This window comes from Pelophylax lessonae (assembly GCF_965119305.1).
Source record: "Pelophylax lessonae genome assembly, chromosome: 3".
Taxonomy (NCBI): Eukaryota; Metazoa; Chordata; class Amphibia; order Anura; family Ranidae; genus Pelophylax; species Pelophylax lessonae.
The window spans coordinates 56757627-56772453 of NC_138770.1; the positions used below are offsets into that span (position 1 = coordinate 56757627).

The window sequence follows — 14827 nt, forward strand, 5'->3', positions numbered from 1 at the left end:
CAGAGAGAGATGAGAGGGAGATAAGCCTTTGGTTTCGAATGCTAAACACCCTCCCCTCATCTCCTGGCACAAGACCACATCTACACTTCCAATTTGCAAGCCTCCAAGCCCAGACCATCTGGCATGGCTATGGCAACCAATCTGAACTACCCTTCATGAACCCCAGAGTCTATTATGGCTCTCTTCAGACCCCATTGTCTTGAGTTTATGGACATGGATTTTCCAGTTCTCTCTTCCATGGCCCCCACAAAATCTTGCCGTGTGCAGCTAGGACCAGTGCTGTATTTTGGCCTAGGCTGACAAGGCCCAGGCCTAGGGCGGCACTTTGCAGGGGGGCAGCAAAATAGCCACCCCCGCCTCCATCTAAGACTCTATTAGCCACTGGTTGCTAGAGCCGCCTGGCGTCTAGCAACCAGTGATGTCACACCTTCTCCCACCCCCTCCCTCTCTTCCCCCCCTCTCTCTCCCACCCCCCTCTTCCTCTCTCTCTCTCTCTCTCTCTCACCACCCCCTCTCTCTCTCACCACCCCCTCTCTCTCTCTCTCTCTCTCACCACCCCCCTCTCTCTCTCTATTCTCCTTCTCTCTCTCTCCCACCTCCTCCCTCTCTCTCACCCCCCTATCCCTCTCTCTCTCTAACCCCATCTTCTCTCTCCCTCTCATCCCCTCCTCTCTCTCATCCCCCCTCTCTCTCATTCCCTTCTCTCTCTCTTATCCCTCTCTCTATCTCACCCCGCTCTCTCTCTCATCCCCCCTCTCTCTTTCTCTCTCTCACCCCACTCTCTCTCTCTCTCTCTCTCTCTCTCTCTCAACACCCCCCTCTCTATCTCCCAACACCCTATCTCTCTCTCTCCCAACACCCCCTCTCTCTCTCCCATCACCCTCTCTCTCTCCCATCACCCTCTCTCTCTCTCCCCCACCACCTTCTCCCTCTCTCATCCTCCCTCACCATCCCTTACCCACCCCCCTCTCTCTCTCCCCCCCCCCCCCCCTCGTAAGATCTTAGGGGTTCTTGCTGGGACTTGTAGTCTTTCAATTTTGGAGGGAGTCACATCCGTTAAACAGGAAGGGGTGGGGCAAATTTACATAGGAGGGGGACGTCCAATTTTAGTTTTGCCTAGGGCAGCTCAAAACCAAAATACACCACTGGCTAGGACTACCAGTCTCCAACCCTTTCTGTAGTCTCTGACCATTTCCTCTAGTAATTCTTCAGTGTATCACAGTCTTCTGTAGCATTACATATTATAAATATTATATACAGCCCTTTGGAGACATCAAGAGCGTTTGGGGCCCCCAGTATCTTGCAAGTTGGCTGGGGTCTGCAATGACAGATGTCAAAGCATGGGAAAGGAAAGAGGCAGGGGTAAAATGTTATATTTACAAAGCTGCCTTGGATATATTGAAAGAGCTAATGCATTTTTTAAAAGCATAGTTATCCTTTAATGATAAAACAGCTGGGGAACCACCTGCTCCAGCAACAATGCAGCCAGATGCTCTGCATTCCACCATCAGTCTTGTATAAACAGGATCGGGTTTATAATGATCTTATCAGCATTTTCATTACAGAAAATGTGAGGAGAAGGTGAACACAAAAAGTGCGACTTTTAAAATCTGCTTTTTTTTTTTTTTTTTTTTGCTAACAAACGTCTGCTGTTCATTTCATCGTTCAAACCGAAGATGTCAGTACAAGATTTTCTCTTTTTAACCAGCTGTCCCCAAGCTGCCCGCCTTGGAATGTGAACTTACTCTGGCCGCCACAAAGGATGTCGCCAGTGGTCAAGTCAGGTGAACTTCTCTTTTTTTTTACTTTTTTTTTTTGGTTTTTGAGTAGGATAAGAACAGAATCCCTGTGACCCCATTGGAAAGATTTCCCATCACTTCAAACAGTAAAATAGGAATGGTTACACCCTTTAATGAGATCATAATTACTGATCTTCTTTTCCCAGTGACAACTTCTCCCCTCATTTTCTGTCCATCTGTCATACGGTGTCATGGAGGGCAGAAAGTACATAGATGACAACTGTCCCAGATTTGCCATATGCAACTTGATGTTGTGTTCCGGGACATGTCCTGGGATCACAGTGTCATCTTTATGGTGAACAGGGTCTTTTAGTGGGATGTAGGCAAGTGCAGTCTGTACCCACGCGGCAATACAGAAGGGGAAGTAAGCTGCGGTCACCAGGAGACAGCTGGACGCAGTGCTGTATTTTGGCCTAGGCCAACAAGGCCCAGGCCTAGGGCGGCACTTTGCAGGGGGGGCAGCAAAAAAGCCACCCCCCCTCCACCTGAGACTCCATTGGCCACTTCTCTCACCCCCCTCTCTCTCTCCCTCACTCACCCCCTCTCTCACTCTCACCCTCCCTCCTCTCTCTCTCTCTCACCCCCCCTCTCTCTCTTTGTCCCACCCCTCTCCCCCCCCCCCTTGTAAGATCTCAGGGGTTCATGCTGGGACTTGACTTCAATTTCGGAGGGAGTCACAACCGGTAAAAAGGAAGGAGTGGGGCAAATTTACTTTGGAGGGGGGCGCCCAATTTTAGTCTTGCCTAGGGCAGCACAAAACCAAAATACACCACTGGCTGGACGCATATGCCCCACGTGACTTTATCGGCCATCTTAGGTCAGCCAGAGACTATTTAAGACTCCGGCTCCTGGGTTTGGTGCACTTTATGCGAGTGGCTAGTTTAGGGACAGGATCCCTGTCAGGCAGGGATAGTGCTTAGAGACAGGGAAAAGTTCTGGAGGAGGCAGGGACTACATCTACCCTCCCCTTTGGGTGTGGACCGGCCAAGCCTCATTCTGCTCCTTGCTGCAGATGCTGTTGCCATCTTTCAAGTCTACAGACTACAGTTCGTAAGTGTCTCTAGACCAGGAGTGGGGAACCTACGGCCCGAGGGCCGTATGCGGCCCCCGAAGCCATCTGATCCGGCCCATTGGGCTGCCTCCGGAGGGGAAGGGGGAGCGCCTCCTGATTACACACAGAGCGGGTCCCTCTGCTTACCTGGCGTGGCCGCTGTCATACAAAGTCACGCCTCCTACCTATGATAGACAGCACAGTGGTGATGTCTATCATAGGAGTCGGTCCAGGAAGCGTGACTTCGTATGAGAGCGCCCGCGCCGGGTAAGTAGAAGAAACCTGCTCTGTGTGTAATCAGGTGGTGCTCTAATCCCCATGTGCTCTGCATTGATGGGGGGGCACTAATCACTCTGCATTGATGGGGGCATTAATCACTCTGCATTGATAGGGGGCACTAATCATTCTGCATTGATTGGGGCACTAATCACTCTGCATTGATTGGGGCACTAATCACTCTGCATTGATGGGGGGCACTAATCATTCTGCATTGATTGGGGCACTAATCACTCTGCATTGATTGGGGCACTAATCACTCTGCATTGATGGGGGACACTAATCACTCTGCATTGATTGGGGCACTAATCACTCTGCATTGATTGGGGCACTAATCACTCTGCATTGATGGGGGACACTAATCACTCTGCATTGATTGGGGCACTAATCACTCTGCATTGATTGGGGCACTAATCACTCTGCATTGATTGGGGCACTAATCACTCTGCATTGATGGGGACACTAATCACTCTGCATTGATGGGGACACTAATCACTCTGCATTGATGGGGGCACTCATCACTCTGCATTGATGGGGGCACTCATCACTCTGCATTGATGGGGGCACTCATCACTCTGCATTGATAGGGGCACTAATCACTCTGCATTGATAGGGGCACTAATCACTCTGCATTGATAGGGGCACTAATCACTCTGCATCAAGGGGGGCAAACCTGGAAAACCAGTTGCCAGTAGCAACATCATCAATACCAGCTAACATCACACACCTCACCAAAGAGAAGCAGTTGCAGGGGTGAGTTAATTAAATGTTTGACCAAATATAACAGGCACATTTTTAAGTTGATAATTTTGTACGGCCCCCAAATGATTTTAAAAATACCCAAATGGCCCTCGGCAGAAAAAAGGTTCCCCACCCCTGCTCTAGATGGTCATGACTACCGCTGGGCCTAGTTATAATGTGTTGAAGCCTTCTACAAAATATTGTTCTTGCCTAATTTGCACTCTGTATGCTTACTGCCCGCCACACCATGCTGCGCCTTGCTCTCAGGGTGGTCCACACATAAGTAGAGGCATGGTTTTGCTGGGCCAAGTGGGTGGGGTTTGAGTGGGACTGCCCAGTCTCTGGGTGGGCCTGAGAAGGTCAGTGGGTGTGGTTAACTGTATCCCAGGCCCCGAAAATGAAATGCTGATAGGTATGGAAGTGAGATGTCCTCAAAAGGGGTCAAATAAAGCAATAAAGCTTGACACGTACTGTATGTATTCTACCCAAGATTTGGATAGAGTATGGCTGCTGGTTCAAATTTGCCTAGACTAGAGCAAGGGGCATAACCTGCAAATCGGAATTATCCAATTTGATTTTCCCTGTAGCTGCACTACTACATAAATTGTCATTGCTTCACTGCAGACTGCTGGCTCCATTTCTGGCATGCATTCAGTGGGGTTCCCAGTATTCCTTTTTCACTGGGACTGTCAGGGACCCAGACGCCGCTGTGCAGCCTACGATCCTTCTAGGCGAGTGCGCATGCGCGTGCGTCATGACGCACATTGTACCAACCCAGCCTCCTCTTAAGGATCGCTCACCCTCTCATCCGGCGCTGGATTATCGTCAGCTTCCTGTACCTTTGACCTGTGTCCTGTTTCCTGTTGTGACCCTGGCTTGCTCCACGGACTTGTCTCTGCCTGTTTGCTTGTGTACCGACCCCGGCTTGCTCCACGGACTTGTCTCTGCCTGATAACCTGTGTACCGACCCCGGCTTGCTCCACGGACTTGTCTCTGCCTGATAACCTGTGTACCGACCCCGGCTTGCTCCACGGACTTGTCTCTGCCTGATAACCTGTGTACCGATCCCGGCTTGCGCCACGGACTTGTCTCTGCCTGACAACCTGTGTACCGATCCCGGCTTGCTCCACGGACTTGTCTCTGCCTGATAACCTGCGTACCGACCCTGGCTTGCTCCACGGACTTGTCTCTGCCTGTTTGCTTGTGTACCGACCCCGGCTTGCTCCATGCACTTGTCTCTGCCTGATAACCTGTGTACCGACCCCGGCTTGCTCAACGGACTTGTCTCTGCCTGATAACCTGTGTACCGACCCCAGCTTGCTCCACGGACTTGTCTCTGCCTGTTTGCTTGTGTACTGACCCCGGCTTGCTCCACAGACTTGTCTCTGCCTGATAACCTGTGTACCGACCCCGGCTTGCTCCACGGACTTGTCTCTGCCTGATAACCTGTGTACCGACCCTGGCTTGCTCCACGGACTTGTCTCTGCCTGATAACCTGTGTACCGACCCCGACTTGCTCCACGGATCTGCTTCTGCCTGATAACTTGTGTACTGACCCTGGCTTGCTGTTACTTGGACTGACCACACGTGTATGACCCCCGGCCTGGCATTTACCACTGCACTGCTTGCTTTTACTGGAGCTTCTCAGAAGGGACCCGGATATCCCTCTCAGCCATCCACCTGCACCACCACAAGCATCCAGTGCTACTTGGGTCGCGTCACCTCCTGTCTCACTTCCAGGGGTGATTCGCACCGAGCTGCAAGGGAAGCCCTCTCAGCACTTCGGCCTCCACCCAGTGATCTGACAGGGACTCAGGACAGAAATGGCTAATCCATGACATCACAGAAACACACTTGTCTGCAAGCATACAAATCTCATGGCACAACCTAGCGCGGGGACCCTGGGGGCTTGCCATGGGCCACTGTGTTCACCTGTAGCATCTTGCTTTGTGATGAAAGACTCGATAGAGGAAACAGGAGCGGGCCGAGGTAATCTCCGCGCAATGCAGATCAGACAGGACTGGAAATCTGCCAAGAAGACAAAAAGGCACTGGTTAGCGTATTGTATAGGAAGCCGAAAAATCACTTTAGGCATATACCTACATAACTGCCTTGTTTTTTGGGACCCATAAAGAATGCTGTCCAAAGTGTACATTCTGGTTATCAGATAAACATGCCACTAAATATACCATTGCAAGTTTTTTTTTTATAGGGTTTTATAACATCACCCACTTCCTCCTAAATATTAACCTTCTTACTTTACACAAGAATCCATGGAAAGCTCTTCATAATAAGTTTATTGTGGGAATCTTTTGAATGAAGAGAACCATGTCTTTAGGGCCACCAGGTTAACCACTGCTAGAGCCTGGAAGACCTCCTCACTTGATTAAGTAAAAAAAACACATACATTTTATCATAAATGAGAAGCCAACAGGTCATCAGATTGGAGACACATGGAAAATTCTTGAAAGAGTGGTGGACAAGGATTTAATATTTGATTGACTATCCCCTATAACTTTTTGCTAACTATTTGAATGGCAGGCTGTCAACCCATGGTCTTAAACCCTCCCTCTTTGTCTTCTTCCGCTCCCTTTTCCTGCACTCTCTCTTCTTCTGTCTCTATCCCTCTTCCCTTTTTTTCTTGCCCCACTCTCGTTTTACTACCTTCCCTAACTCCTCTCTAACTACCTCCACTTTCCTAACCCTTCCCTTACCTAACCCCATGTAAAAAAAGGAAAAGACAGAGCGCCTCTAAGTGCAGCAATTTATTAAAACAGGTACAACTCCAACACCTCCCCCTTGTTTACTCTTTGCGTATATATACATGGCTTGTTCCGGAACATTCCCCTATCCAACACTTGAAAAAAGAGTGCGCACTCCCACTGAGAGCAGTACGCAAGCTCTGAAACGCGTTGTGTAATCTTTCCAGTGATGTCACGCAGCGTGCGCTGCGTTCCAGCGTGGTCCTTGGCGCTCTAGCCGTACCCGGAACCCAGAAGACTGAGGATTCCCGGCACAGTGTCCACCCATTCATCTGACCGACACGGAGCTTTCCACCCTCCAGGACCCCTGGGACACGATCCATCTCTTGACATGTCACCGGAGTCTACAAGCCTTCATTCCGCTCCCTTCTAGTGAGTTGTACTACCAGTGATTTTACCTGTTTTAATAAATTGCTGCACTTAGAGGCGCTCTGTCTTTTCCTTTTTTTACATGCTTCCACAGCGGTGACCGCACTGTGTCTTGGAGCCAGCCCTTAGTAGCAGCTGCTACCACCCTTTGCCAAACAACATTTGGGACTTATTATTGTGAACTACAATTCTTGGACTTTTTTTTAGCCATTTTTATTATCTGTCACAGTCCATAGATTGCCCTTCCCCCTTCCTTCATCATCCTTTATTAAGCCTTTTATTAGTCACTACTGGTATTTTAGTCGGTGCTCCATCTAGCCTACACCAGAGCGCTTGTTTCCCAAATTGTGTTTTACCTAACCCCATGGTCCTTCTCACCTGCCCTCTTTCCCGCCTTCCATCCCCCTACCTGCCCTCTTTGCACCCTCCCATCCTGCTACCTTTTCTATGGAACAACACCCCATGGCCCCCTCTAAAACACCCTCCATAGATCAATTTTCTTTTCACCTTTTTCCTCCCTCTTCCCTTTTCTTCTTATCCAGCTATCCTTCCCCCACCTTTCTACGATCCCTTTACACCAGCCTTAAACCCTTTCCTTTCCACTCTCTCTCCCTTCCCAGTCCCTTCCCTATACCTAACCCCATTGACCTACCACCTGACCCTCTTCTCCCCTTCCCATTCCGCTATCTGCCCTTTTTCTCCCCTCCCATCCTGCTACCTTTTCTATTGGGCAACACCCAATAGCCTTCTCTCAAACACACTCTGTAGACAAATTTACCATTAAGTGGGCCTTCGAGGACCACCTCAATACCCCTTCTCTCTTGGAGACAACCCAACCCACACAACCCAATGTTGAGCTCCTGCATGTGTCTGTAGGATGTTATCAAGGCCTTTTTCCAGAACTGAATCCTATATGGTTGTACTTGTTTGTAAACTCAAAATTCAAGAAAATCTTTGTGAAAGTTATTTTTTCATCTGTTTGATGGGGTGGAAACCACACTTCTTGATCTCAAAAATGTAGAGACATTCTCTGCACACTTCCAGAAAGGCCCGCAGCAAAAAAAAAAAAAACGTAGGGCCTCATGGAAGGGTTTAATGGGCTATGGTCAGTTAAGGGTTAAGGCAGTTGGTTCAAGTGGAGGTCAAGGTCAGGGATTGGTCAGTGTCAGGTAGGTGGGGTAGTTAGTGAGTGAAGTGGGGGGAGGTTTACTTACGGTTTCAGCACAATTCGTTGAGAGCCAAGGTGAAAGGATCCCCGCCCTCCCGCCCTGGATTGGTTACGTCCTCCGAAGATTGTTTTGCTGGTTGGGTTTGTTGGTATATGGGGTTTTGGTTGGATTGGGTTGGTTTGTTGTGCTGTGTGGTTGGTTTTTGGTGTTGGCGGTTGGGGGTCTTTGGAGGCGGTACAATCTGTTGTTGGTAACAAAGTTCATAGGGTGACCCATCTAAGGTATGGAGCCCTCTAGTGTATCCCGGTTAATAGCGGATTAACGGGAAGTGGTAACAACGAGGTATCAGTGGTCAAGTGGGTTGTCCCCGAGCTGGTGTTGCGCGGCTGGGGACCATTTAACGAGTTACGCTGATACACAGTCAATTGGAATTTGGTGCCTCCCAAGACCAACAACTCATTTCAGGGGATACTGGAGTATTTATGGTTATGTTAATATTTATGTGTTTTGGTTAATTTTGTTAATAAATGGCCCACCGGGCCACTTTTCTCCAAACTGGTGTCACTGGTGTTTTTTATAGTTTAAGAAAGTGGTTCAGGGGTCATAAGGTAGTAGCCTCGGGAATACCCTATTCATGGCCAGGGATACTTTCCCTTAGGATTGCAGTCCACAAAATCTTGTGTGTCATTAGCCCATAACAGAAAAATTTGAGCTTAGAGCATTTTTTGCACATTAACAGGTATGTTATCACCATAAAACATGGGGAAATAAGCATCAATTGCAGAGATGCACTGCAAATGTTTTTTTTTTGTTTGCCCCAACATACACTTCAAGAGGCCAATAGAGCTTAGCCGTCATAAGACTGCATCCGTCGTTTGCATAGGATCTCAATAGGACATAAATTGATTGAGATGCTTGGCCAATCAGCCGATTGCACATATGCACAGTGAGATACAGCTTATAGGACTCGGTCGATCTAGCACCTGGCAGGAGGAAGCTTTTGCTTAACTCTTTGTGATGTTATTACATTGCCACTGGAGTACTCAGGACCTGTGAACAGAGTTGTATAAAGTACTCGAAACCCATACTTGAGTAAAAGTACAAGTGCTCGATCAAAAAGCGACTTGAGTAGAAGTGGAAGTGCTCGATCAAAAAGTGACTTGAGTAGAAGTACTAAAGTATTCAACATTTTTTGTACTTAAATATTGCAAGTAGTTTTTTTTTTTAAATTTTGCTACTCAAGTACTGAAAGTAAAAGTACCAGTAGTTTTTTTAAAAAAAATTGCTACTCAAGTACTGAAAGTAAAAGTACAAGTACTGTGTTATGTAGTTATTAACCACTTTACGTCTGGCTGCAGTAATATTACTGCGGCAGAGTGGCTCGTTATCGTCTGACGACGTAGTACTACGTCGTCAGACACTCCCCTTTCTCGGCGGCGCGCGTGCGCCGTCGGAGGCTCGCTCCCGCTGTATTCAGTCACAGCGGGACTCGGGCCAGGGGAGGAGCAGCGGCGATCGCCGCCGCTCTTCCCCGATCGTCGGGGATCTAGTGTGGAGATCCGCCTGCTTGTGTAAACACAAGCGGGCGGATCTTCTAAGTGACAGGCAGGGTCAGATTGCAGGGTTCAGCATAGCTGAACCCTGGATCTGTCCTTGTGTCACTCAGTCACCTCCCCCCACACACGTCAGTAAGCACCAGGCATACATTAACCCCTCCCTCTCCAATAAAATTAACCCCTTCCCTGCCAGTGTCATTTTTACAGTAACAGTGCATTTATATAGCACTGATTACTGCAGTAATGTCACTGGTACCCCCAAAAGTGTCAAAAATGTCAGTCAAGGGTCCGATCTGTCCGCCGCAATGTCGCAGTCCCGCTAAAAAAATCGCAGATCGCCGCCATTACGCGTTAAAAAAAAAAACACCAAAAATGACAGAAATCTTTCCCTTTGTTAGTAAAAGCAATAACTTTTGCGCAAACCAATCAAAATACGCTTATTGTGAATTTTTTTACCAAACATAGGTAGCAGAAAACAAATTGGCCAAAAATTAGAAAAAATTTGGATTTTTACATTTTTTTGGGGGGGAATTTCATATAAAAAAATGTGAAAAATATTGTTGTTTTTTCAAAATTGTCGCTATATTTTTGTTTATAGCGCAAAAAGTAAAAATCGCACAGGTGATCAAATACCACCAAAAGAAAGCTCTGTTTGTGGGAAAAAAGGACATAAATTTCGTTTGGGTACGGCATCGCAGGACCGCGCAATTGTCAGTTAAAGTCACACAGCGCCGAATCGCAAAAAGTGGCCTGGACGTAAGACAGCAAAATCCTCCGGTGGTAAAGTAGTTAAAGAAAGAAGTCAAACGTTTATTAAAGTTAAAGTTATTAAAGAAAGAAGTCAAAAGAAGTCAAAAGTACACAACATTATACACATTGTTTTGAGCTTCATGAAACCTGCCATCTAATGTTCTGGCAGTGGTCATTTTTATAATTGTAACGAGTAACTATGCAGCACAAAAAAAAAATATCGGAGTAGAAGTATTGAAATCATCGAAAAAATGTAGTGAAGTAAAAGTGGAAGTAGTAGAAAAAAATTCTACTCTAGGAAAGTACAGATACCGCCTTTCGGTACTTAAGTACAGTAGTGAAGTAGTTCTACTTTGTTACTATACATCTCTGAAGAGGCGTAACTAGAACCTTCAGGGCCCTGATGCAAGAAACCATGAAGGGCCCCCCGACCCCTGGCCGGGGCCCTTACCTTCAAGCCCAGGGCTCTTCCCACTAATCCTGGGGCTCTTTACACTCGTTGCATGGCCTTTTATTACGGTCCCGCAGCAGGATTCTTTCACAAGTTCTGCAGTGGGCCCCCTTCCTGCAATCTTGGGGCCTCCCCACAGTGGTGCAATGCCAGGGTCCGGTCGCAAGTGTGACCTTTGCAATCCTGGAAGTTTACCCACTGGTTTGCTACCGGCCCCCCTGGAGCATGGGGCCCGGTAGCGATTGCAACCCCTGCAACCCCTGTAGTTACGCCCCTGCATCTCTGCCTGTGAAGACCCCACCAATAGACATTTAATGGAAAGTGTCCATTTCACAAGACAGTGACATGCACACCCGAAGAAGGACCATCCAACTCTACAGGATAGATACTGTAAGAGAAGACTCAGGACCGGTCGTGTCATGTGACTTCAGCTTTTGAAGGGTATTTGAACATGGATGGGTTGTATGGTTTGTAGGGGTATGTGACCGAAACACAGCTTCGGTCTTGATTTAGGAAGAAGCCATGTCCCCACGTGCAACCTGGCCCTAGGATCAAAGAAGGTCTCATGGGGACACAAGAATAGATTTGAAGACCAACACGGGTACGTACTTGGTGGTACCACAAGGACCCGCTTTTCATCGCCTTCATGTCCACTTTAACCACTTGCCGACCGCCGCACGACTATCTACGTCGGCGGTCAGCCCCTCACAGGCAAACTAACGTAGGGCTACGTTGCTTGCTTGTGAGGGTCTAGGGAGCGAGCGCGCGCCCCCGGAGGCGCGCTCCCGCTCCCGCGTGGTCACGGGCCCCCCCCCCCCCGCGCGTGTGACCAGCGGACCCGATGTCCGCCGGCCACTCGGCGATCGGCGGGGGAGAGGGAGAATGTCAGGCAGCTTGTGTAAACAAACTGCCTGTCATTCTCCTCGCTGCAAAGACACTGATCACTCGGATCTAGTATGTAGATCCGTTGATCAGTGTCCTTACAGCTAGAGCCACAGCCAATCACAGTAGAAACCACGCCCCTAGGGACACACACAGCCCCTCCCTCCCAAATAAAGTTAACCCCTTCACTACCAGTGTATTTTTACAGTAACAGTGCATATGTATAGCACTGATTACTGTAGAAATGTCACTGGTAACCCCAAAAGTGTCAAAAATGTCAGTCAGGGGTCCGATCTGTCCGCTGCAAAGTCGCAGTACCGCAAAAAAAATCGCCATTACGCGTTAAAAAAAAAAACAACAAAAATGACAAAAATCTTTCCCTTTGTTAGTAAACGCGATAACTTTTGCGCAAACCAATCAAAATACGCTTTTTGCGATTTTTTTTTACCAAACATAGGTAGCATAAAACAAATTGGCCGAAAATTTTTAAAAATTTTGATTTTTACATTTTTTTTTGGGGGAATTTCATATAAAAAAATGTGAAAAATATTGCTATTTTTGCAAAATTGACGCTCTTTTTTTGTTTATAGCGCGTGATCAAAAAATCGCACAGGTGATCAAATACCACCAAAAGAAAGCTCTGTTTGTGGGGAAAAAAAGGACGTCAAATTCGTTTAGGTACAGCGTCGCACGACCGCGCAATTGTCCGTTAAAGTCACGCAGTGCCGAATCGCAAAATACCCCCTGGTCGGAATGGGGGTAAAATCTTCCGGGGCTTAAGTGGTTAATGGACACCACTGTTAACAAAGAAAATCAGGCAGGTGGACTATTAAAGGAACCAGAATCTATAGTTAATTGTTTCTGGAACTTCGAAGCGGTGGCACTGTGACATGGGGTCAAATATGGAGTGTTCCTTTAAGAATCACATGCAACTCAGTTGACTGTTCTGGAAAATTACTGCGTATAAATGTCAAATTCAGATTGCTAAATCAGCTCAAAAAGATAAATCATGATATTTACTGTGGAAAGTACTAAACTGGTTGGTCAGGTATTTGTTTCCAGTCCTCTGAATGTTTATACAGTCTCTGTAAAATGTCTCTTCAAACACATGAGCTGAAATATCAGAACTGTGCCATAGATCAACGGCCTTTTCTTGGGTTACCTTGTGATCTGTTCAGCTTCCCCCTATCTCCATTATATAACATTTGGAACACAAAAAACACACTTCCCCCAAACCAATTGCACAAGTGTGACACACATACTGTATACTGCTTCTTAGAACTAAAACCATATCAAGAATAAATAACCCCTCCACACACAGATATCAGGCTGACAGTGGGAAGTTCTACACCGCGAGCCAATTGGGTGCTGCAGAGTTTTTCAGTGCTGTTCATTTCAGGCTATTCAGGGCGATTTCAGTGACTGACACTAATGCTGAGAATTATTATTATGGTCACTGGCACTAATGATGGTGATGGTTATTATTGCAGCGACCATCACCAGTGCTTGGAGTCATGACACCAATGTTGGGAGTTACTATTACTGCCACTGACACCAATTATGGGGCTTATTTTACCCCTATTTTCACTTGAGATTTGAAAAAAATAACAGCAGGACTGTAATTTGTGGTGAGGACCAGATTCCTCTACATGGATCTTTAGTCATCACTAGAGGACGCAATAGCAAGGTGAAGGAGATCCTGATTTCTCTATATAGATCTTTATATCACTAGAGGGGTCAACAGCAGGAAAAAGGAGGTCCAGATTCCTCTATATAGATCTTTATATCACTAGAGGGATCACCAGCAGGAGGAAGGAGGTCCTGATTCCTCTATATAGATCTTTATATTACTAGAGGGGTCACCAGCAGGAGAAAGAAGGTCCTGATTCTTCTATATAGATCTTTATATTACTAGAGGGGTCACCAGTAGGAGGAAGGAGGTCCTGATTCCTCTATATAGATCTTTATATTACTAGAGGGGTCAACAGCAGGAGGAAGGGGGTCCTGATTCTTCTATATAGATCTTTATATTACTAGAGGGGTCACCAGCAGGAGGAAGGAGGTCCTGATTTCTTGATATAGATCTTTATATCACTAGAGGGATCACCAGCAGGAGGAAGGAGGTCCTGATTCCCTTCCCCTATATAGATCTTTATATCACTAGAATGGTCACCAGCAGGAGGAAGGAGGTCCTGATTCCTCTATATAGATCTTTATATCACTAGAGGGATCACCAGCAGGAGAAAGGAAGTCCTGATTCCTCTATATAGATCTTTATATCACTAGAGGGGTCTCCAGTAGGATGAAGGAGGTCCTGATTCCTCTATATAGATCTTTATATCACTAGAGGGGTCACCAGTAGGATGAAGGAGGTCCTGATTCCTCTATATAGATCTTTATATCACTAGAGGGGTCACCAGCAGGAGGATGGAGGTCTTGATTCCTCTATATAGATCTTTATATCACTAGAGGAGTCACCAGCAGGAGGAAGGAGGTCCTGATTCCTCTATATAGATCTTTATATCACTAGAGGGATCACCAGCAGGAGGAAGGAGGTCCTGATTCCTCTATATAGATCTTTATATCACTAGAGGAGTCACCAGCAGGAGGAAGGAGGTCCTGATTCCTCTATATAGATCTTAATATCACTAGAGGGATCACCAGCAGGAGGAAGGAGGTCCTGATTCCTCTATACAGATCTTTATATCACTAGAGGGGTCTCCAGCAGGAGGAAGGAGGTCCTGATTCCTCCATATAGATCTTTATATTACTAGAGGGGTCACCAGCAGGAGGAAGGAGGTGCTGATTCCTCCATATAGATCTTTATATTACTAGAGGGATCACCAGCAGGAGGAAGGAAGTCCTGATTCCTCCATATAGATCTTTATATTACTAGAGGGGTCACCAGCAGGAGGAAGGAGATCCTGATTCCTCTATATAGATCTTTATATTACTAGAGGGATCACCAGCAGGAGGAAGGAGGTCCTGATTCCTCTATATAGATCTTTATATCACTAGAGG

The 14827-nt window shown here is 47.0% G+C and overlaps 1 protein-coding gene across 5 annotated transcripts in view; it reads right to left on the bottom strand.

The window, feature by feature from the left end:
* NCOA1 (nuclear receptor coactivator 1) overlaps positions 1-14827 on the bottom strand; it is a 755746-nt gene that overhangs the window by 94159 nt on the left and 646760 nt on the right. For all 5 annotated transcript variants that reach the window (XM_082251137.1, XM_082251140.1, XM_082251139.1 and 2 more), the window contains one exon: positions 5800-5895. In XM_082251137.1, coding sequence (XP_082107263.1) covers positions 5800-5895 — 96 coding nt within the window. The remainder of the gene's footprint in view (positions 1-5799; positions 5896-14827) is intronic.